Source organism: Anomaloglossus baeobatrachus, chromosome 3, assembly GCF_048569485.1.
Source record: "Anomaloglossus baeobatrachus isolate aAnoBae1 chromosome 3, aAnoBae1.hap1, whole genome shotgun sequence".
Classification (NCBI taxonomy): Eukaryota; Metazoa; Chordata; class Amphibia; order Anura; family Aromobatidae; genus Anomaloglossus; species Anomaloglossus baeobatrachus.
The window spans coordinates 247,869,712-247,893,407 of NC_134355.1; the positions used below are offsets into that span (position 1 = coordinate 247,869,712).

The 23,696-nt window shown below is 47.9% G+C and overlaps 1 protein-coding gene across 1 annotated transcript in view; it reads left to right on the forward strand.

The window, feature by feature from the left end:
- The window catches only part of PLG (plasminogen), a 206,952-nt gene that overhangs the window by 115,574 nt on the left and 67,682 nt on the right, over window positions 1–23,696 (forward strand). The window contains exons 9-10 of the mRNA XM_075341468.1: window positions 9,543–9,705; window positions 17,189–17,310. Coding sequence (XP_075197583.1) covers window positions 9,543–9,705; window positions 17,189–17,310 — 285 coding nt within the window. The remainder of the gene's footprint in view (window positions 1–9,542; window positions 9,706–17,188; window positions 17,311–23,696) is intronic.

Consider the following 23,696-nt stretch of genomic DNA (forward strand, 5'->3'; position numbering starts at 1 on the left):
CCTTCTCCAACTAACTCTCAACGTTCATTGTGTTTCTATATGCCTTCTCAGCATCACCTTTCTTGCAAAAAGATTAATATCTTTTTGTGCTGAAAATAAATTGAAATTGCTAGTTGGTGAGAAAGATAAGCCTAGAGACAATACCGCCAACTGGGCCTCTGTGAGGACATGGGTTGATAAATTAATGACCTGTAATGACCTTCTCATATTTATCCATCTTCCATTATTATAGCTCTGTGTAATATGCATCTTATATGCCCACACCCAGCTCCGATTTTCTGTATGTTTTTAATCACTTAATGTTTTATGCATTTCCACTTGAACCCCCTTTGTTCCCCCTTTTTGAAAATAAAATATTTTGCACAATCTATTTCCTCTTCTCCTGTTTTTCACATGTTTACATGGAATTTGTGCTTGTGTGACTCCCTGGACTAGCCAGGGGTCACAGGTAGTCCCACGCACCACACCCCACCCTATAAGGTAATAGCAGCCGCACATTGAAACCCTGAGTCGCCCCTCCCAGGTCCTGACGTTCACACCCGGTGGGGCGGAGTCAGGCAGTTTGCCATGCCCACCGAGGAGTTCGGTTGGCCTGGGGCGGGAACACAAGAGAGAACAGAGTTGACAGAGGAGGAGTGGAGTAGAGAACTAGGAACTGTCAGGGGCCTGGGTAGGAGCCTAGGTACCCTTTTCGGCCAGGAAGCAGACGGTAGTGCCGCCTGCAGGAGACCGGGAAGACGACCGGTGGAACCGTAAGGGACCGGGACAGGGTAGTGGCCCGCTGGAACCGAACCGGGGAGCCAACTGGATACCGGAGCACCAGGCAGGGTACCCAGATCCCGAACTAGTCCAGAAGCCACTGGATCTTAGTCAAATTAACTGATTGCGGTCTGGACCTCAGGCTCCTTTCTCACCTAAGTCCCGATTGAGGGCAACAGCCCAACCAGTACGGATAAGTGCCACCGCCAAGGGCCAGAGATCCAAAGAGCCAGCGTCTGCGGGCAAACGGGCTCCTCCGGCGTACACAAGTCGGGCAGTGGACTACCGTTGCGTAGGCATAGGAGTCAAAAATCACTACACAGAGGTGCAGGAGAAAGGCGGGCATTACCAACCTTACTAGGAGAACACGCAGCCGGCTGCGGGCACCGATCATCACTGAACTTCGTTTTCCAGTGACTCTTTGTGTGATTATAATCGTGAGTACAACAGTGCCATCAGGCACCGCACCGCACCGCAACACTCCGCCCTGCACCCCAGCCCTCACCAACCAGGCCCCGGGACCAACATCCCCTACCCACGGAGGGGTCAACACCTAGCTGCGCTATTACACCGCTCCCGGGAGCCCCCATACCTTCACCACAGCGGTGGTGTCTACAGTCACCACGACCTGTGGGTGGCGTCACGAACTTTAGCAATACCGCAGCTTCGGCAGTGAACTGTCCACCACATCACCCTTACCCGTAGTGCAAGCAAGATCACCCCCCTTTTCGGAATGACGTGACCCCCGGTCCGGAGGCGCTCGAGCCACCGACAACCCGAGCCCGGATCCGAACGGCTTGGTAGGCAGCCGAGCCCCCAGGGCGGTACACATCGACTCTTCTGGCGTCACGAACAGGATTGAACCAGTCCACTTACCAGTGGAAGTGCGCCTTTAAGTCCCAGTCAGCGGCATCCCTCTGAAAAATCTGAAGATCCGCCATCTTGGGTGCAAAAAATTCCCGCCTTCACCATCTTCCCCGAGAGAAAGGGCGCAAAGTGAAGCCCCACCCCTGGGAACAGAGCGGCGCTGCAGAAAGCAAGCGGAGTGTCCCGAAAAGACCAAGGGGGGAGCGGGTGAAGATCTGCGGCATGTAACTGACACCGTGAAGTGCAGGGACGCCAGGACTCTGCCGGAACCCGTTCCTGGACACCAACGCGGAAGGATGTGTCGGAAGATCCAGGCCCAGGCTGATTCCCTGATGGAGCGGTGGATGGCCGAGGTGGAGGAGCCGGCTGCGGCCGTGCGAGTACGCGAGGTGGAAGAAACCTTGGAGGAGCGAGTAAGCGACCCACGCCCCTATGTCCCTCCGGGACCGGCCGCTGTGGCTAAGGGATCCGGTCTTCCCCTGCCCTCTATATTGCCTCCCTCGCTGCCCGTACCGGTTGCTGCCGCTCCCCCGCTCGGTCTGCTGCCACCAACACCAGCAGTGGAGCCCGTTCTACCAGCCTGCAAAGATCCGCTTGCGGAAGACGCCAGTAGTCAGCCCGTCATCGCTCCGACCCCCATACGTCCACATCGAACCCGCATCCAGAAAGTACCTCGTCCCGACTTGGGCGCACCAGCGATCCCAGAGGAAGCCGCGCTCCAGATGATGACGGCTCTGGCAGTCCGCCCGGCCACAACGGAGGCGATCCTCGACCAGCAGCTAGCACCGCAAGTCACGCTGACCGCTCCCAGACACCCAGCCTCGGCTGAGGCACGGCGGGGATGTAGCTGCCAGATGGCAGAGCAGGCCATGTCACAGCGGGATCCCTCATCACCGAAGGTGCCAGTTGTAGCCGGCATGGAGGGGCTCTGGCTGGGCCCGTCCCCCACACAGGCTGACCCGGAGCAGGCAGCCGGCGCTCTGTATTGGGAGCGGCAGCTGCGCAGGGAGATCGTTGCCCGAGAGGGGTATAAAGCGGATGTGCATGCCCGCATGTATATGGAGAGAGATCACCTGCAGCGAGCTACCATCGGGGTCCAGGGCAGTGCACCATGTGAAGGTGGCACTGGAGCCCCACAGTTGAGAATGGACTGTTGAAAAAGGTAGCGGATCCCAGCTACCAAGTTGAAAAGTCCCCGTTGGGACCAAACTGCCTGTCTCTGTTGGGACCTTTGTTGCCCCCTTTGTTTTGCATGAGCAATCATGAACATGGCTGAGAACTGGCAAGCCACCCAAAAACATTGGGGCTTGTAAATAGTGCCCTAATTGCCCTTTCCGCTACTGCCGGTCTCTAGAGAGGCTGGTTGGAGGGAGGACCCACAGAAGAGCAGGCTTGGGTCCGGTCACCATCCATCCATCCATTGGGTCAGGGGTCCTCTGGATGTGGGGCCTCTAAGTGACTGCCGGGTGCGAAGTACCGTACCCGTTCCCGCTTGGGTAGCCTGGATCAGTTCCTGGTTCTGGACTGGGGAAAAGGGGTGCTGCCCGTTTCTTAGGGGCAGCATCAAGGTACAGGTTGCTTGAGTGGGAAAGCGGAAGCAGATGGACCCGTTGTTATTAAAAATGTTACCGTAACGTTTAAGCAAATGCCTCCCGTAAGGGAAGATTCAAACCAATGTAAAAAGTTTAGTATGCTTGTACATGTTTCCGTTTTCTTTTCCCAGTTCCAAAGAAAAAAATAAACCGGTGTTGATCGGGCAGCCCGCGGATGGTCTGCATTAAACCAAGGGGGAATGTGACACCCTGGACTAGCCAGGGGTCACAGGTAGTCCCACGCACCACACCCCACCCTAATAAGGTAATAGCAGCCGCACATTGAAACCCTGAGTCACCCCTCCCAAGTCCTGACGTTCACACCCGGTGGGGCGGAGTCATGTGGTTGGCCACGCCCACCGAGGAGTTCGGATGGCCTGGGGCGGGAACACAAAAGAGAACAGTGTTGACAGTTGACAGAGGAGGAGTGGAGGAGAGAACTAGGAACTGTCAGGGGCCTGGGTAGGAGCATAGGTACCCTTTTCGGCCAGGAAGCAGACGGTAGTGCCGCCTGCAGGAGACCGGGAAGACGACCGGTGGAACCGTAAGGGACCGGGACAGGGTAGTGGCCCGCTGGAACCGAACCAGGGAGCCAACTGGATACCGGAGCACCAGGCAGGGTACCCAGATCCCGAACTAGTCCAGAAGCCACTGGATCTTAGTCAAATTAACTGATTGCGGTCTGGACCTCAGGCTCCTTTCTCACCTAAGTCCCGATTGAGGACAACAGCCCAACCAGTACGGATAAGTGCCACCGCCAAGGGCCAGAGATCCAAAGAGCCAGCGTCTGCGGGCAAACGGGCTCCTCCGGCGTACACAAGTCGGGCAGTGGACTACCGTGGCGTAGGCATAGGAGTCAAAAATCACTACACAGAGGTGCAGGAGAAAGGCGGGCATTACCAACCTTACTAGGAGAACACACAGCCGGCTGCGGGCACCGATCATCACCGAACTTCGTTTTCCCGTGACTCTTTGTGTGATTATAATCGTGAGTACAACAGTGCCATCAGGCACCGCACCGCACCGCAACACTCCACCCTGCACCCCAGCCCTCACCAACCAGGCCCCGGGACCAACATCCCCTACCCACAGAGGGGTCAACACCTAGCTGCGCTATTACACCGCTCCCGGGAGCCCCCATACCTTCACCGCAGCGGTGGTGTCAACAGTCACCACGACCTGTGGGTGGCGTCACGAACTTTAGCAATACCGCAGCTTCGGCAGTGAACCGTCCACCACATCACCCTTACCCGTAGTGCAAGCAAGATCACCCCCCTTTTCGGAACGACGTGACCCCCGGTCCGGAGGCGCTCGAGCCACCGACAACCCGAGCCCGGATCCGAACGGCTTGGCAGGCAGCCGAGTCCCCAGGGCGGTACACATCGACTCTTCTGGCGTCACGAACAGGATTGAACCAGTCCACTTACCAGTGGAAGTGCGCCTTTAAGTCCCAGTCAGCGGCATCCCTCTGAAAAATCTGAAGATCCGCCATCTTGGGTGCAAAAAATTCCCGCCTTCACCATCTTCCCCGAGAGAAAGGGCGCAAAGTGAAGCCCCACCCCTGGGAACAGAGCGGCGCTGCAGAAAGCAAGCGGAGTGTCCCGAAAAGACCAAGAGGGGAGCGGGTGAAGATCTGCGGCATGTAACTGACACCGTGAAGTGCAGGGACGCCAGGACTCTGCCGGAACCCGTTCCTGGACACCAACGCGGAAGGATGTGTCGGAAGATCCAGGCCCAGGCTGATTCCCTGATGGAGCGGTGGATGGCCGAGGTGGAGGAGCCGGCTGCGGCCGTGCGAGTACGCGAGGTGGAAGCAACCTTGGAGGAGCGAGTAAGCGACCCACGCCCCTATGTCCCTCCGGGACCGGCCGCTGTGGCTAAGGGATCCGGTCTTCCCCTGCCCTCTATATTGCCTCCCTCGCTGCCCGTACCGGTTGCTGCCGCTCCCCCGCTCGGTCCGCTGCCACCAACACCGGCAGTGGAGCCCATTCTACCAGCCTGCAAAGATCCGCTTGCGGAAGACGCCAGTAGTCAGCCCGTCATCGCTCCGACCCCCATACGTCCACATCGAACCCGCGTCCAGAAAGTACCTCGTCCCGACTTGGGCGCACCAGCGATCCCAGAGGAAGCCGCGCTCCCTATGATGATGGCTCTGGCAGTCCGCCCGGCCACAACGGAGGCGATCCTCGACCAGCAGCTAGCACCGCAAGTCACGCTGACCGCTCCCAGACACCCAGCCTCGGCTGAGGCACGGCGGGGATGTAGCTGCCAGATGGCAGAGCAGGCCATGTCACAGCGGGATCCCTCATCACCGAAGGTGCTGGTTGTAGCCGGCACTGAGGGGCTCTGGCTGGGCCCGTCCCCCACACAGGCTGACCCGGAGCAGGCAGCCGGCGCTCTGTATTGGGAGCGGCAGCAACAGCAGCTGCGCAGGGAGATCGTTGCCCGAGAGGGGTATAAAGCGGATGTGCATGCCCGCATGTATATGGAGAGAGATCACCTGCAGCGAGCTACCATCGGGGTCCAGGGGCAGTGCACCATGTGAAGGTGGCACTGGAGCCCCACAGTTGAGAATGGACTGTTGAAAAAGGTAGCGGATCCCAGCTACCAAGTTGAAAAGTCCCCGTTGGGACCAAACTGCCTGTCTCTGTTGGGACCTTTGTTGCCCCCTTTGTTTTGCATGAGCAATCATGAACATGGCTGAGAACTGGCAAGCCACCCAAAAACATTGGGGCTTGTAAATAGTGCCCTAATTGCCCTTTCCGCTACTGCCGGTCTCCGGAGAGGCTGGTTGGAGGGAGGACCCACAGCAGAGCAGGCTGGGGTCCGGTCACCATCCATCCATCCATTGGGTCAGGGGTCCTCTGGATGTGGGGCCTCTAAGTGACTGCCGGGTGCGAAGTACCGTACCCGTTCCCGCTTGGGTAGCCTGGATCAGTTCCTAGTTCTGGACTGGGGAAAAGGGGTGCTGCCCGTTTCTTAGGGGCAGCATCAAGGTACAGGTTGCTTGGGTGGGAAAGCGGAAGCACATGGACCCGTTGTTATTAAAAATGTTACCGTAACGTTTAAGCAAATGCCTCCCGTAAGGGAAGATTCAAACCAATGTAAAAAGTTTAGTATGCTTGTACATGTTTCCGTTTTCTTTTCCCAGTTACAAAGAAAAAAAATAAACCGGTGTTGATCGGGCAGCCCGCGGATGGTCTGCATTAAACCAAGGGGGAATGTGACACCCTGGACTAGCCAGGGGTCACAGGTAGTCCCACGCACCACACCCCACCCTAATAAGGTAATAGCTGCCGCACATTGAAACCCTGAGTCACCCCTCCCAAGTCCTGACGTTCACACCCGGTGGGGCGGAGTCGTGCGGTTGGCCACGCCCACCGAGGAGTTCGGATGGCCTGGGGCGGGGAACACAAAAGAGAACAGTGTTGACAGTTGACAGAGGAGGAGTGGAGGAGAGAACTAGGAACTGTCAGGGGCCTGGGTAGGAGCCTAGGTACCCTTTTCGGCCAGGAGGCAGACGGTAGTGCCGCCTGCAGGAGACCGGGAAGACGACCGGTGGGACCGTAAGGGACCGGGACAGGGTAGTGGCCCACTGGAACCGAACCGGGGAGCCAACTGGATACCAGAACACCAGGCAGGGTACCCAGATCCCGAACTAGTCCAGAAGCCACTGGATCTTAGTCAAATTAACTGATTGCGGTCTGGACCTCAGGGTCCTTTCCCACCTAAGGCAACAGCCTAACCAATACAGATAAGTGCCACCGCCAAGGGCTAGAGATCCAAAGGGCCAGTGTCTGCGGGCAAACGGGTTTGCGTAGGCATAGGAGTCAAAAATCACTACACAGAGGTGCAGGAGAAAGGCGGGCATTACCAACCTTACTAGCAGAAAGCCAGCTGTGGGCACCGATCATCACCGAACTTGGTTTTTCAGTGACTCTTTGTGTGATTATAATCGTGAGTACAACAGTGCCATCAGGCACCGCACCGCAACACTCCGCCCTCCACCCCTACCCTCGCCAACCGGGCCCCGGGACCAACATCCCCTACCCACGGAGAGGTCAACACCTAGCTGCGCCATTACACCGCTCCCGGGAGCCCCCATACAGTCTACAATCACCACGACCCGTGGGTGGCGTCTCGAACTTTACCAATACCACGGCTTCGGCTGTGAACCGTCCACCACACCACCCCAACTGTAGCGCCAGCAAGATCACCCCCCTTTTCGGAGCGACGTGACCCCCCGGTCCGGAGGCGCTCAAGCCACCGACAACCCGAGCCCGGATCCGAACGGCTCGGCAGGCAACCGAGCCCCCAGGGCGGTACACTTGCAGCGTGTGACCTATTGGTGGCACTCTGACCGCAGTTATGATCATGATGGCATCATGGAGTTTTGCTAATTTAATCCTTTTAGAAATTTTGTGCCAGCGCTGTCCTCGCCACAGGCATATACATGCACAATGCAGCAACACACTGAGATTATTGAATACATGAATCCAATATTGCTATAAACATTAAAAACTTAAGGTATATAGCGTTTTCTGATCAAAGAGCGCAAAAGCCGCCCAACCACATCAAGGTTTAACTTTAATATGGATTGTCCCTAAATATTATTGTTCTTCCTCTCCATATGCTAAAACCAATCTCATCTGAACGGGGAGTGAAAAGTGAGCTAAGCATAGCTCGTACAAAATGTAGGATCCATACACCTTTAGTATTGAATTAATGTACAGATGCAAAAATCCGCTATATGGCTACTATACAGATATATACATACACGATGCATCAACACACTGCAATTAATGAATACATGAACTCAAATATTGCTATATACATTATACGTAAGGTAATTAGTGTTTGTTGATCAAATAGTGCAAAAGCCATCCAACCACATGAAATGTAGTTTTTAATATGTATGGTTTCTAAACATTGCTCTAATCCACCCATATTTCCCACACATGGTTTTAATTGCGAGCTATACCTGTGTCAGTTTTCACTCCCCATTCAGATGAAACCTTTTTTTGGCACACGTAGAGGTAGAGCAATAGTATTATGGACGATCCATATTAAAGGTACTCCTTGATGTTTTTGGATGGTTTTGCCCTATTTGATCAAAAAACGCTAAGTACTTTACATATTTAACATTTATAGCAATATTGTACTCATTAATCACAGTGTTCGGCTGCACTGTGTGTGTGTGTGTGTATATGTCCGTATATTGGCCACATAGCAGATTTGTGCACCTGTACATTAATTTAATACCAAAATATGTGCAGGCCCTAAATTTCTTCCTCGTCCTTGCCATAAGCGGTGCTTGCACAGATTGAGCTCCCGGTAAATGGCACCAGCACATGCCCAGATTCAGATTTCAGCTCAATGACAAGCCAAGATCTAAATCTGCATATGTAATGTTATTGCTGCCATTTTACTGAAGAATGCCAGGATAGAAATATGCAGCGAGGAGGGCGCCAGCATGAAAGTTAAAAAAGTAGGCCTATACAGACACCAGAGGCAACTGAGGGCCTAAGATAGTAGTCAAGGACCCTACGCATATTCCCATCCAATGCACTGAAAACGTTTTACACCTAACTTCAAATGCATATTAAACAACAACCAGGATGTGTATTAATGCACTAAGGGTATCTATTGAAACTGTATCACAGCACCATGATGGCCATACCTTTATTTTGACATGCAAAATCGAGATGACAGGTCGGCATTAAGAATTAAAGGGGTTGTCCAGGACTCAGACAAGCCCTTTTCCATCCCTGTTTTTCTCCCAAAAAAATAACACCATCTATACCTACCTCTGGTGCTGGCACTGCCTGTCCTGTCGATCATGTGACATTGTTGTGTCATGTGGTCCCTGCAGTCACTCATCACTGGCTTTGCTTTTTCCACAAATCACGATATCTGGAAGAAGTGAGAGAGCAGCTCCAAGTAGTGGACTAACCCTTTAATATGAGTTTCCTATTCATGAAATGTAAATATTACCTTGTCTGACCTAATAAAGAGCCTACAATTCAATACATTTGTTTATGCCCAAGCTATGTATCATTAATGTTATTGATTATTGCCTTGCTATGTTTTTCTTATTTTATTTTTTTTATTAAAACATTATAATAACTTGAGTCATATGACTTAGTAGATAAAAATTGAAAATGATAGTTTTATTTTAATATTTTTTATATAATCGCGTCTCTAACTTCTCTTCTCAGTATTATATATGGTACTTGGTAGGTAGTTCCGTGGTAATTTTGGCATATGCGTTAGATTCAAGTGAACAATTGTGGTTTAATTTTTTTTCTACTTTTCACCTTCCAGCTTCTAATCTCCCACAATCACCACCAGGGTTGCAATGCTTATCTGGCAATGGAGAGTCCTATACTGGAAAGATTGCTGTAACAGTAAATGGAAAAACATGTCAATCCTGGAGTTCTCAGGAACCTCATAGTCACGGCAGAACTCCAGATAACTATCCCTGCAAGTAAGAGATATGCATTTCCGTATAGTACTACGTTGGCAATTAAAGGGATTGTTAAGTCTTATGGTAAAAGCTTGCCAAGATAGACAGCATGAAACCACATAGCTCAGTGATTGGCTGCAGCAGTCATGTGCTATAGACATGACACCACAACTGCGGCCACATCAATAAAGGCCACTAGGAGCAGTGGCGAGTCAGCATTGGAGATGTGTTAGCTAATTAATGATTCTGCTATTCTACTTTGATACCAGTCAATCTCTTTAAAAGAGCACTTACTTTCAAAAACTGCTTACATCAATGGTAAAGGCGATTATAAAAAACATATCATGCATTCTTCCTCTCCACTCTGCCTCCTGAACTTGTCGTCCATTTTGAAAAACACATCTCAGTTCAGGCTTGCTTACACAAGACACACTACAGAGTCAAGGCCCCTTTACACACTGAAACTTTCTAGCGATCCCACCAGCGATCCCAACCTGGCCGGGATCGCTACAAAGTCTCTGGTGAGTCTCTGGTGAGCTGTCAAACAGGCAGACCTGGCCAACGACGCAACAGCGATCCGGACCTGCAGAACGACCTAGCTAGTCATTGGGGACGTTGTAAAGCAGCTTTTTGAAAGGGAAGTCGCTAACGAAGTCGCTGTAAAGTCCCCTTCTAAAACTTTGCTGCACAGCGGGAAACAAATGACCAAAGAATGGTCCTGAACGATTTGTAGCGATCAGCAACTTCACAGCAGGGGCCAGGTCGCTGATGTGTTTCACACACTGCAATGTCGCTGGGGAGGTCGCTATAACGTCACAAAACCGGTGACGTTACAGCGATGTCGTTTGCGATGTTGCAGTGTGTAAAGCCACCTTCACTGTGGTGTCACATTGCACAGTCTATTATATGGTAGGGAGAGGTGAGGAGAACTGTGACGGTACGGACAAAGAGAGACACATAGATATCATATTAAACTTTCAGACAAGTCTTTCAACTCATCCCACAGCTGGATTCCCATCCACACAGCTCAGGTCAGCGATATCATTTCCTCCATGCTGCTGCTGGTTCTGTCAGTGAGCTAACGAAAGAATGAAGAGCAGAAGTCCTTCTCTATTAGCTGTGTATGAGAGATCAACGTAGCTAAACCTGTCCCACCAGCTCAGAGTTATTTGCAATTAAGAGATAAAGCCTGCAGAGGGGAAATATGGCGAGAGAGCAGTGTATATTGGTCAGAAATATTGTTACTTTTTATGTAGACACACTGCACAGCTTATTCTGAAAAGATACTTGAAAGCACAGTTAACATTTAGTTGAGTCAAAATTTCTCTTTGCCAGAAAACTGCCTTAAATTGCTTCATTAGTTTTCACTATGTACTGTATAAATAGTTTGAGAATGCAATATATATATATATATATATATATATATATATATATTATATATATATATATATATATATATGGCAAAAAAAACACAGAAAATAGACCAGCTCACCTGATGGAGCTCTGATGTGACTGAATCCTCCTGGTTTCTCCGATGGTGCGCGGATCCGGACTGGGAGACCATCCAGTATTAGTGCAAACAATGGAATGGATCCAGCAATAAATTCGGAAATCCAGATGGCAGTAAAAATTTTTTTTATACTTTATTAATCAAACAGCAACTGTCCTATGAGACAGATAAGCCCCTTATGATTAGTACAAAATAGCAAATGTGTAAGAAGCTAAAATATAACTTTTAATCTATTCACATAAAATCTAGATTAAGACACAGGGGTAACCTATAGCTCTCTGTATTGAGCAGGGCAAATGAAGCCCAGATCCAGGAGCCAATAATATAACAAAATTAACAAACACAACATACAAAACAAATATAGTATGATAGTTGTTACTCCAAAAGAGACAGTGGTCCCGTACGTGAGTACCTAAAAAATTATCAAAAAAACTCAATATAACAAACATATAGTGCATAGGTGATCCTCAAAGAGGAAATCACTCAAAACAGGATTCTAGAATGAGTTAGACTCGATCTCACCCATTCCTCGCAGCTTGGGGTATGCAGGATTTTCTCCACACGGGTCCGCACAGCATCCAGCTGGCCCTACAATGACCCTAGGAAATCTCAGTAATGCCTGGTACCCCGAAAACTTCTGCCCTTACAAGGGCAGACCACATCTAGCCCTCTCTTAGTGCCCCTATAATGTACCTGGCCCTCGTCCCGACGCGTTTCATCACTTTAGAATCATCAGGGGATTCCGGTAGCACATCAGAGGTCAGAGATCCTATACCCAAGCTCACATAGATACACTAAGGAGCCGAGGCACACATAGCAGAGAGTATATAAGCATAGTGAAACCAATCATAGCTTGCACTCAATTGAATAACTCACCAATGGCCAGTGTCACCCCCAGGTGTTCATATTCAGCTGAACGTTATTGCTCTCCATAGGTGTAAACATCCGCGCTATATACGAGCACATGGTGAGTGGATATAGCGTGCGTTCCAAAACAAACCAAATCCGGTGTATGCATCACATCCAGGATAGTGCAGGAAGTGTGCCAGGAAGCCTATCAGGCAGCGCTTAACATGCGCGCCTGTCAGGAGCTCCAATCCATGTATCGCTTCCAGACGTGTCCAAAGAAAGGGGCGTGTATATTGACATGTGACGTAACTCCACCCATTCAACACTCTGCGCAGACTCCATGAGTGGAACGCATATATCCGCGTTCCACTCATCTAGGGAGATGCCGAGTATAGGGGACGTCACATCCACAAGCGGGTACGTAAGCACGCACACCACGTGTATCTTACCACGTCCAATAGTGTGCTGCGCTCGCCCTGAATTAGAGCCGCCCATCTCCACCTTCCAACCCCCCAGATATATAATCAGTCTGGAGGAGAAGCCGAGTGTATTTTATACTTTATTAAGCACAATTAAAAAATAATTCAGACCTCCTGACATGTGGTATATGCAAGACGCATGCAGAAAGGAATGACGCGTTTTGGCGGTGCAAACCGCCTTATTCACGATCCAAGCCAAAACTTGGACCGTGAGGAAGGTGGCTTGCACCGCTGAAACGCCTCTTCCGTTTCTGCATGCGTCTTGCATATACCACATGTCAGGAGCTCTGAAATATTTTATAATCGTGCTTAATAAAGTATAAACAATTTTTTTACCTCCACCTGGATTTCCGAATTTATTGCTGGATCCATTCCATTGTTTGTATGTATATATATATATATATATATATATATATATATATTAATATACAGTAACAACCAAAACTTTTCTTTTAAAAAAAAAACAAAAAATAAGTGTGATTACTTCTGTCTGGTTGTTGTGATGCCATTTTCCTGGTGATTTTAGTAGATCAGAAGCAAATGGTTGCCCGCTTTAAAGATGAAAATTGTGTTTGATATTGTTTTATCCCTCTGTGTTGGTTTTTCACATTTGTTGGACCAAATGATTTGCCTATTTTGTTATGGGTAGTCTAATTTTGCCTAGTGAGTGTGTGTGTGTGTCTGTCTGTCTGTCTGTCTGTGTGTGTGTGTGTATTTTGGATAACACATGGCAAACACAAAGCCAGATTTATCACCAGATGTCAGGAAGATTATTAATCTGAGATGGATGGAGATGGCAGGGGCCTGCGCGCCCGGACGTACCAGGGGATGTTTGGTTACTCACAGTTGAATAAATCACATGAGTCTTTTGGTAAACCAAGGTGCTGGTAGCCGGCCGCCGCCGGTTGTACTCTGGTCCCCCACCTGGGCTGGTGCTCACCGTCTTTTCCCTCTGCACTGTGTTTGCTTGTGTTGGACTTCCTGGTAATGAACACGGGAGTCCGCTCCCGGCTTGTTGTGTACCTGAGGAGCCGTGCCCACTGACGCTGACCCGTGGGATTTATCGGGCCCTGGCGGTTGCCCTATCCCTCTCTGTGGGTGGTTGTCTGCTTTTGGGACTTTGGTTGGGACAGGACCTATAATCCTGCCCCCAATCAGTTGATTGCTAGGCCGTTGGTTCCGGTCCTGGCTTCAGTGTCCGAGTACCCATCTGTGAACGGTTTCCGGGTCGGTTCTTCGTTGTCGGTACCGGCGGGCTCCAACCCTGTCCCGGTCCACCTCGGATCTCTGGCTGCCGTCTTCCCGTCGCCTGTTGATGGAGACCACCGTCTGCCACTTAGCCAAGGTACCAGGGCTCCGACCCTGGCACCTGTCAACTTGAGCTTCACCTGCGCTGGAGCTACACCTAGCCACAGCCTCCACTCCTCTCAACTTGAACTCTAGTCTTGAACTCCTGACTTGAACTACTGTTTTTCCCGCCCCAGGCTGTCTAGACCCCTAGTTGGGCGTTTCCTAACCGCCTGGTCCCGCCCTCTGGTGTGCATGTCTTGTCCTGAGGGCGGTGGCTAGGGTTTCAGGTCGGCTGTATGCAACCTAGGTGAGGGAAGGTGTTATGCGGGGGCCTATGTGTGACTACCTGCAACGTCAGGGCATCACAGTGCTAATCCAATTAGGCTTTCCCTTCAGCAGCTACTGCCGAACTTCCCTCAAGGGGAATGTGTACATGGAGGACAAAAAAGGATCGGTCTCATAAAGCGCTAATGAAAGAAAAAATTCAGAGGGTTTTTTTGAAACAACAAACCTTTTATTGGTGGTCCCTGGACTAGAAGTCCCAGAAATTTTGAGCTCCCCCCTGAAGTCCCGAAAAAGGGTCAAATGAAATACAATAAACTGAATAGAACTAACTAGAAACTAAATGGCTAAACTCAATTGAAAACAACAACCTCCTGTGGTGCGACAGTAATGGCCTTAATTACAGAACAAAAGACGGTGATTATAGGATGTTAGCTAAAATCCTTCAGGTCATTCGACCCGTCTCTGGGTTCCAAAGGTAGAAATGTTAAATGACCCCTCTCTGGGACTTCTAGTTTTAAAGCCACAATGCGTTTCGACTGCTCATACATTGTTTTCCTCAGGTGATATAAAAGGACCATAAAAACATTGACATTTATACATAGAAAAAACAATCAAAACAATGGGTGTGTCGTTAGTCAAAAGATTAACCCTATATATCCTAGCCCATATTAAATCAATGGTTATAAAATACATAAAACATTGTTCGCAATAAAAAAAAATATTTTTCACAATAAAAATAATTAATTCCAGAATACAATTACACATTAATACTAAAATTGCACACATTAAATAGCAATATCAGTCTTTTTTGTCCTCCATATTAATCTGAGAAGGAAGTCAGGCAAAAAACAAAAAGACGTATCTATGGAGAAAGAAAGGAAAGGAAAGAAAGGAAAGGGAAGGCCATGGAAGGAAGGAAGGCAGGCAGGCAGGCAGGCCACGGAAAAGTTCCTCCAAAGTTTATCACATTATTAAGAAATAATCTGTATCTGATGTCTATAACAGTGCTGTTCAGATTTCACACAAAAGGAACAAAGAATATAGGGTCAAAGTGAGTCATCAATCTGTGGTGCGATGGCTAAGGGGTGCTTCACACACAGCGAGATTGCTGCTGAGATCGCTGCTGAGTCACGGTTTTTGTGACGCAGCAGTGACCTCATTAGCGATCTCGCTGTGTGTGACACTGAGCAGCGATCTGGCCCCTGCTGTGAGATCGCTGCTCGTTACACAAGCTCTGGTTCATTTTTTTATTGCTGCTCTCCCGCTGTGACGCACAGATCGCTGTGTGTGACAGCAAAAGAGCGACGAAATGAAGCGAGCAGAGAGCAGGAGCCAGCGTCTGGCAGCTGCGGTAAGCTGTAACCAGGGTAAACATCGGATAACCAAGGTGGTTACCCAATATTTACCTTCGTTACCAGCCTCCGCCGCTCTCACGCTGCCTGTGCTGCTGGCTCATGCTCTCTGCACATGTAGCTGCAGTACACATCGGGTTAATTAACCCGATGTGTACTGTAGCTAGGAGAGCAGGGAGCCAGCGCTAAGCAGTGTGCGCGGCTCCCTGCTCTCTGCACATGTAGCTGCAGTACACATCGGGTTAATTAACCCGATGTGTACTGTAGCTAGGAGAGCAGGGAGCCAGCGCTAAGCAGTGTGCGCGGCTCCCTGCTCTCTGCACATGTAGCTGCAGTACACATCGGGTTAATTAACCCGATGTGTACTGTAGCTAGGAGAGCAGGGAGCCAGCGCTAAGCATTGTGCGCGGCTCCCTGCTCTCTGCACATGTAGCGACGTTATGATCGCTGCTGCATCGCTGTGTTTGACAGCTAAGCAGCGAACATAACAGCGACTTACAAGGTCGCTGTTACGTCACAGAAAATGGTGACGTAACAGCGACATCATTGTCGCTGTCGCTATGTGTGAACCCAGCTTAAGGGCAGTAGACTTGAATGCACAGGTTCCAGTCAAAAAGCATTTTATCTCTGCAAAGAACTGGGAGGTCCAACTTGAGTTTACCAAAGAACACAGCCAATGGAAAGAGAGAGATTGGTCTAAGGTGATGTGGTTGGAGGAATCCAAGTTCAATCTGTGAATTTTATGAATCTGCCATTTTCCCTCTGCATACAATTGATGGAAATATGAATGCTACCATGTACAAAGATATACTGGAGAATGTAATGCTGCCACATGGTAAAACCAAGGTAAGCAGGGGCTGGAAATTCCAGCAAGACAATGATCCTAAGCACACTTCCAATCTATTTAAAATTTGGTTAGCAAAGGAAAATGTTCACCTGTTGCAATGGCCAAGCCAATCACCTTATTTAAACCCTATAGAGCCCCTATGGGATGAGTTAGGGAAACGAGTTGGGGCCCGTACCCAGAGCAATAAAGTTTTTGCAGATCTGCAAATGGAATGCAGCAAGCTCCATCAAGGTGTCTTGAATACCCTAGTGGCTACAATGCCCTGTGGTGCAGTAATTAAAGCAAGAGGTTATGCTACAGTATTCTAAGTTATGGCATTGTAAACAATGAATTACTCTCTATGTTGTCATCAATAAATAGTATATGCAAAACTTTTAGCAGTCCGTTTTTTTAATTAAAAGACCATACCTATATTTAAAAGCAGTTTGGTTAAAATTAAGGTCTTGCATGATGACAACTTCATACACTTTCAATTCATCACCAGGAAAATAGCATCACGACAGCCAGACAGAAGTAAACCCACTTTAAAAAAAATGCAAAACTTTTGGTCGCTACTGCATATCTGGGATGCCTCGTCAAGTTTGTTTTGCTGATCACTTGCTTGTGTAGCCATCCACTCAGTATGGACTTTATTAACAACCTTAAAAAGTTGAATGTGGACCATATATTGTAGATGATTACAGCCTGTTGAACAGTTTTTACTATCTCTTTATTACTTTATCATTGTACTTTATAAATATTTTCACAATTGAAAATGCCCAGATAGGCTACATAAAAAAATATAATGGTCAGATAAGACTTTAATACATTCAGTACTGTAAACTTAATTCCTTTCTTTAAAAATATATATTTTGAAATCTTCTCAATTATCATTAATTAATCTGATTTGCAGGAACCTTGAAAATAATTATTGTAGAAACCCAGATGGAGAGTCAATGCCCTGGTGTTATACCACTGACAAATTAACACGATGGGAATATTGTGACATACCTAGCTGTGATGGTACACCTGTTGGTAAATACATTTATTACCTGATATAAATTCTGTGACTTTCTGCTCTCAAGCAAATACGAGCTTAATGCATGGTCATCAGCTTATTTCCAGAAGTTACTATTTACATTGTTTCTGAAATTCCTATTTGGGAACACTTTTTATGAATGAGGACCAATGCATCTTTATGTTGTCAAACAAGGTGTATAGTTATTATTGCAATTACACATGTTTTGTTATTCACATGTCTATTTCTTTTGAGTGTATTGGATCAAAAAAATTAAAAAAAAACAGAGAAAAAAAGACAATTGGACATATTTTCAAACAAAACCCCAAAAACGGTCCGGACAAAATTGTTGGCACCTTTCAAAAATTGTGCGTAAACAACTTTGTCTCAAGCATATGATGCTCGTTCAAATTCACCTATGGAAAGTTACAGGTATGGGTAAGATGAGAATCATACCTGAAACCAAGTAAAAAGGGGAGAAGTTGACTCAATCTTTGCATTGTGTGTCTGTGTGTGCCACACTAAGCATGGAGAACAGAATGAGGAGAAGAGAACTGTCTGGGGACGTGAGAATCAAAATAGTTGAAAAATGTCAACAATCTCAAGGTTACAAGTCTATCTCCAGAGATCATGATGTTCTTTTGTCCACAGTGCGCAAGATAATCAAGACGTTTAGGGGTACTTCAAACACAGAGAGATCGCTACTGAGATCGCTGCTGAGTCACGTTTTTTGTGACCTCATTAGCGATCTCGCTGTGTGTGACACTGAGCAGCGATCTGGCCCCTGCTGTGAGATCGCTGCTTGTTACACACAGCCCTTGTTCATTTTTTTATTGTTGCTCTCCCGCTGATAAGCACACATCGCTGTCTGTGACAGCGAGAGAGCAACAATCCTGAATATGCAGGGAGCAGGAGCCGTCGTCTGACAGCCTGCGGTAAGCTGTAACCAAGGTAAACATCGGATAACCAAGGTGGTTACCCGATATTTACCTTCGTTACCAGCCTCCGCAGCTCTCACGCTGCCAGTGCCGGCTCCCTGCTCCCTGCACACGCTAAGTTAAGCGGTGTGAGCTGTTAACTAAGGTAAACATCGGGTAAACATACCCGATGTTTACCTTAGTTACCAGTGTCCGCAGCTTCCAGACGCCGGCTCCGTGCAAGCGCAGCGTCGCTTGCACGTCGCTGCTGGCTGGGGGCTGGTCACTGGTCGCTGGTGAGATCTGCCTGTTTGACAGCTCACCAACGACCATGTAGCGATGCAGCAGCGATCCTGACCAGGTCAGATCGCTGGTCGGATCGCTGCTGCATCGCTAAAGTGTGAAGGTACCCTAAAGGCCCCGTCACACTAAGCAACATCGCTAGCAACATCGCTGCTAACGAACAACTTTTGTGACGTTGCTAGCGATGTTGCTGTGTGTGACATCCAGCAACAACCTGGCCCCTGCTGTGAGGTCGTTGGTTGTTGCTGAATGTCCTGGGCCATTTTTTAGTTGTTGCTGTCCTGCTGTGAAGCACAGATCGCTGTGTGTGACAGCGAGACAGCAACAACTAAATGTGCAGGCAGCAGGAGCCGGCTTCTGCGGAGGCTGGTATCCACAGTAAACATCGGGTAACCAAGAAGCCCTGTCCTTGGTTACCCGATATTTACCTTCGATACCAGCCTCCGCCGCTCTCACTGTCAGTGCCGGCTCCTGCTCTGTGCACATGTAGCTAGCTGCAGGACACATCGGGTTAATTAACCCGATGTGTGCTATAGCTAGGAGAGCAGGGAGCCAGCGCTAAGCAGTGTGCACTGCTCCCTGCTCTGTGCACATTTAGCTGCAGTACACATCGGGTAATTAACCCGATGTGTGCTGTAACTAGGAGAGCAAGGAGCCAGCGCTAAGCGTTGTGCGCTGCTCCCTGCTCTGTGCACATTTAGCTGCAGCATACATCGGGTAATTAACCCGATGTGTGCTGTAGCTAGGAGAGCAAGGAGCCAGCGCTCAGTGTGCGCTGCTCCCTGCTCTCTGCACGTGTAGCTCCGTGCGGTGGTAACCAAGGTAAATATCGGGTTGGTTACCGATATTTACCTTAGTTACCAAGCGCAGCATCTTCCACGCGGCGCTGGGGGCTTGTCACTGGTTGCTGGTGAGCTCACCAGCAACTCGTGTAGCCACGCTCCAGCGATCCCTGCCAGGTCAGGTTGCTGGTGGGATCGCTGGAGCGTCGCAGTGTGACATCTCACCAGCAACCTCCTAGCAACTTACCAGCGATCCCTATCGTTGTTGGGATCGCTGGTAAGTTGCTTAGTGTGACGGTACCTTTACACCCATCGCACTGTAGCTAATCTCCCGAGACATGAACAGCAGAGAAAAATGCATGGAAGGTTGAAATGCAAGATAGACCCAATGATAGATAAGCAGCCCCAATCAAGCTCCAAAGAAATTAAAGCTGTTCTGTTGGCTCAGGGTGCATCAGTGTCAGCGCAAACTGTCTGTCGACATTTGAATAAAACTCTGACAGGAGACTAGGAGGACCCCACTGCTGACACGAAAACATAAAAAGCAGGACTGCAGTTTCCCAAAATGTATTTTAGTAAGCCAAATTCCTTCTGGGAAAGCATCTTGTTGACAAATTAAACCAAGATAGAGCTTTTTGGTAAAGCACATCATTCTACTGAAAATGGAATGATGTATAAAAAGATAAGAACACAATGCTTACAATAAACTATGGTGGAAGTTCAAAGATGTTTTGGGGTTATTTTGCTGCACTGGGTAACTTGACTATGTGCAAGCCTTCAATAAATATGAAGTTTATCAAAGGATTTTCAGTCGCAATATAGTGCACACTGGCAGAAAGGTGGGTTTGTGTCCTACATCATGGGCCTTCCAGCAGGACAATGACCCCAAAAACACTTCAAAAAGCACCCAGAGATGGATGGAAACAAATAGCTGGAAAGTCCTGAAATAGATAGCAATGATTCCAGATTTAAATACCATTGAACACTAGTGGAGTGATCTTAAGATTATTGTTGGGAGAAGACACCCAGCAAATATGAGAGACCTGGAGCAGTCATCCAAAATTCCACTTGCGAGGTGTAAGAAGCTTGTTGATGGTTATAGGGAGCAATTGATTGCAGTTATTAATTCCAAAGGGTGTGAGGGATAGGATAAAACTTAACCTTTAATAGTATATATATTAAAATATGATACACATATTAACTCAAAAATATATAAAACACACAAAGACACAGATGACCTAGTTTACGGTGAACTGTGCAAACAACTACCTGTGAAAAGTGACAACCATATCACATGGACAAATGATACCATATGTAAAAAGAAAAGTGCTGCAATCGGCAAGGTATCAAATGGGATTAGTTTTTCACAAAAAAACATTGTGTTTGTCTGGGCCATTGAGGGAGTATACAATAATCAGTTACTTTTAGATAGACAGTGGTCTAATTCAGTAAGCTAAAATATATATCCCTCATTTACAATTAATCCAATCATGAACCACATAGGAAAGATCCAGGGGTTCCTACTGTCCATCACAGCATTTCCATTTGTCTGGCGGCGTCATAGGTAGGCATACAGGTGCGTACTCAGCTTTACCTTGCCCTATAACCCACAGACTCCCACACTTACAAGAACGGTCCACATCTATTCCTATCAATCGCCTTTTCGAATGCCCCAAATGCCTCCTGATGCTTTTTGTCCCACCAAAGTACTCATCAGAAGAAAAGACAAATACTCCTCATAGAAAGGCCTTGTAGTGGTGTCCAGACACAAAACACCAGGTTGCTGTAGATAGCCGGCCCCAGTAAAACTAAACTCTATATACATCTCTGCACCTGGGATCTGCCAATCATAATTTGTAAAAATCAAATTGGCAGGTGTTTGGTCATTCAAACTCCCCTGTCCACTGACTCACCATAGAAGGGAGGGGTGGAACGCACGCTGAAGCTCCATTCCAAAACCACGCTATACGCGTGTATCATGGAGCCTGACACTTCCAGATAAACAGAACGCTGAGCAGGTCTCAAGACGCATCCCACTTCCGGACTGAAGTCCTGGAACGCAACCAGTGAAGCGCACATTGTCACTGTGGGTGGTACGCTATTGCCGTCATCACGTGATGTGAAAGCACGCCCACCGTTCCCATGGCAACCCACATCAACATTACTAGAGAACCCTGCAACTGGAGCTCATCGTTATAGTGGGCGGTCCGATATTGACATTATCATCATGTGAAGCAAAAGCACGCCCACTATTCCCATGGCAACCTGCGTCATCATTCACGGAGAGCCCTGCAACCGGAGTTCAACCAAAAGACAAATTCCGAGTTGAATAAAGTGTCAGATGAGAATAATATTTGTTTTACACCCACCATCATATTTAATGTAAAAAAAAAATACACTTCAAAGAAAAGGGGGATATATAGCAAATAAAACACACATACACAATGGGGTATGCTTGATATTATACCGCCCAGCCCCTTAAGAGAATATATTGAGTTCATAGACATTAGATCCAGCCAGGGAAATGTATACTCCTTAGAAAAAATTCTCAAAATAGCCGCATCTAGACAGACGGTGGTCAATCAACCCATATAGAGAAAATACAGTGCAGCTAGGTAAAATAGGAAAGTGTATACAATATTATGGTGAGCAGCGTTGTGTCTCATGTATTTCCTGTACTTGAAATATGATCAATGTTACTCATGTGAGACAGAGGGGTGTCTTTATCCCATCTTCCTTTTCACATTAATTCAAGGTACAAGTAAAAACTCCATACCATATATGTCCAAAAGATAATTTATACAGATTTTATACACATTGATGAGAATCACTATCCACCCGTACCTGTTAATCCCTTAAATTGTGCTGTCAAGATGTGATAACACCATTTTAACGGCGATCGTGGTCATTCCACACTCACAGGCCGCCACCATAAGTCAGGTGATCACATGGATCCGATGGTTGTCATAGTAGCACAGGGTCATGTGATGACTCCTGTAGCTTACATGACTAAGGTCCTGTAAGAAGCAGCCGAGTACTGCAGCTTACAAGAGATGATCATTTCTCCTGGTCTGAGGGGGACTAGTAAAATAATAAAAAAAAAAGTTTTGAAAAATTATAAAAAAATAAAAAACATAAAACTTAAAAAATCATGCCACATTCACCTCATTGAAAATTAAAGGGTTAAAAAAAATAAAGAATATACACACATTTGGTATCGTTCAGAAATACCCGATCTATCAAAATATAAAATCAATTAATTTGATCGGTAAATGGCGTAGCGGCAAAAAATTGCAAACGCCAAAATTATGTTTTTTGATTGCCACAAATGTTGCGCAAAATGCAATTACAGGAGATCAAAACATAGCATCGGCGCAAAAATGGTAACATTAAAAATGTGAGCCCGAGATGCAAGAAATAAGACCTCAGTGAGCAATAGATCCCGAAAAATGAGAGTGCTACGGGTCGCTGAAGTGGGGCAAAACATACGCCACTTTTTTTGGACAAACTTCTGATGTTTTTTAATCCCTTAATAGTAAACCTATTCATGTTTGGTGTTTACAAACTCGCACCGACCTGAGGCAACACACTAAAATATCAGTTTTACCATATAGTGAACACAGTAAATAAAATATCTCAAAAACAATAGTGCAATTGCAGTTTTTTGCAATTTTTTCGCATTTGGAATTTTTGTGTTCTTTTTGAGTACACTACTGTGGTACCCCAGTGGTCATGGGAACCACAGTGGCGTTGTTCTCCTCACCGGAATCAATGCTATGCTGGGAGGCAGCGTGGGGACCTCTCCTTGTCAGGAACATCACATACAACATCTCTTACTCCAGGCCAGCAGGGGGAGTTCATAACCTGTTTTGAAGGGAGTCTCTCTGTACATGCTGACCTCAGGGAAGGGTTAGAGTGAACAGGAAGGAAGTGAGGCAGAACAGTAATGGCGATGAAAAGAGCAGTCACTGATTGAGAGCTGGTTTGTGAACATTTCAGGACTGAGCGCTAGGACAGGACACCAGGGTCCTCGGCTACTGGGTGCTAACGGCCTAGTAGTAAAACTCGGAGGGCAAGAGATTTTACATTTCCTGTGCTACTCCAGGCCGCAGTGGCTCCCATCAAGAGCGCATTAAGGAAGGCCTCCAACCCGCCAGGCAAGGAGAGATCCACCCTGCTTCTGGGCTGACCGGACAACTGTAAACGTGGACCAAAACACCTGACCAGTAAAGGTAAAGAGGAAACTACCAACCTGTGTTGTCCCGTTACTGTCGGCACCCCATTGCACCACTACAACCCCCACCATCCTCCTGGGGCCCGCTTTGCTTGTGGGGAGTGATCACACCCGAGCTGCACTACCACCAGCCCCAGCACGGAACCCTGCAGCAGCGGCTAATCCCT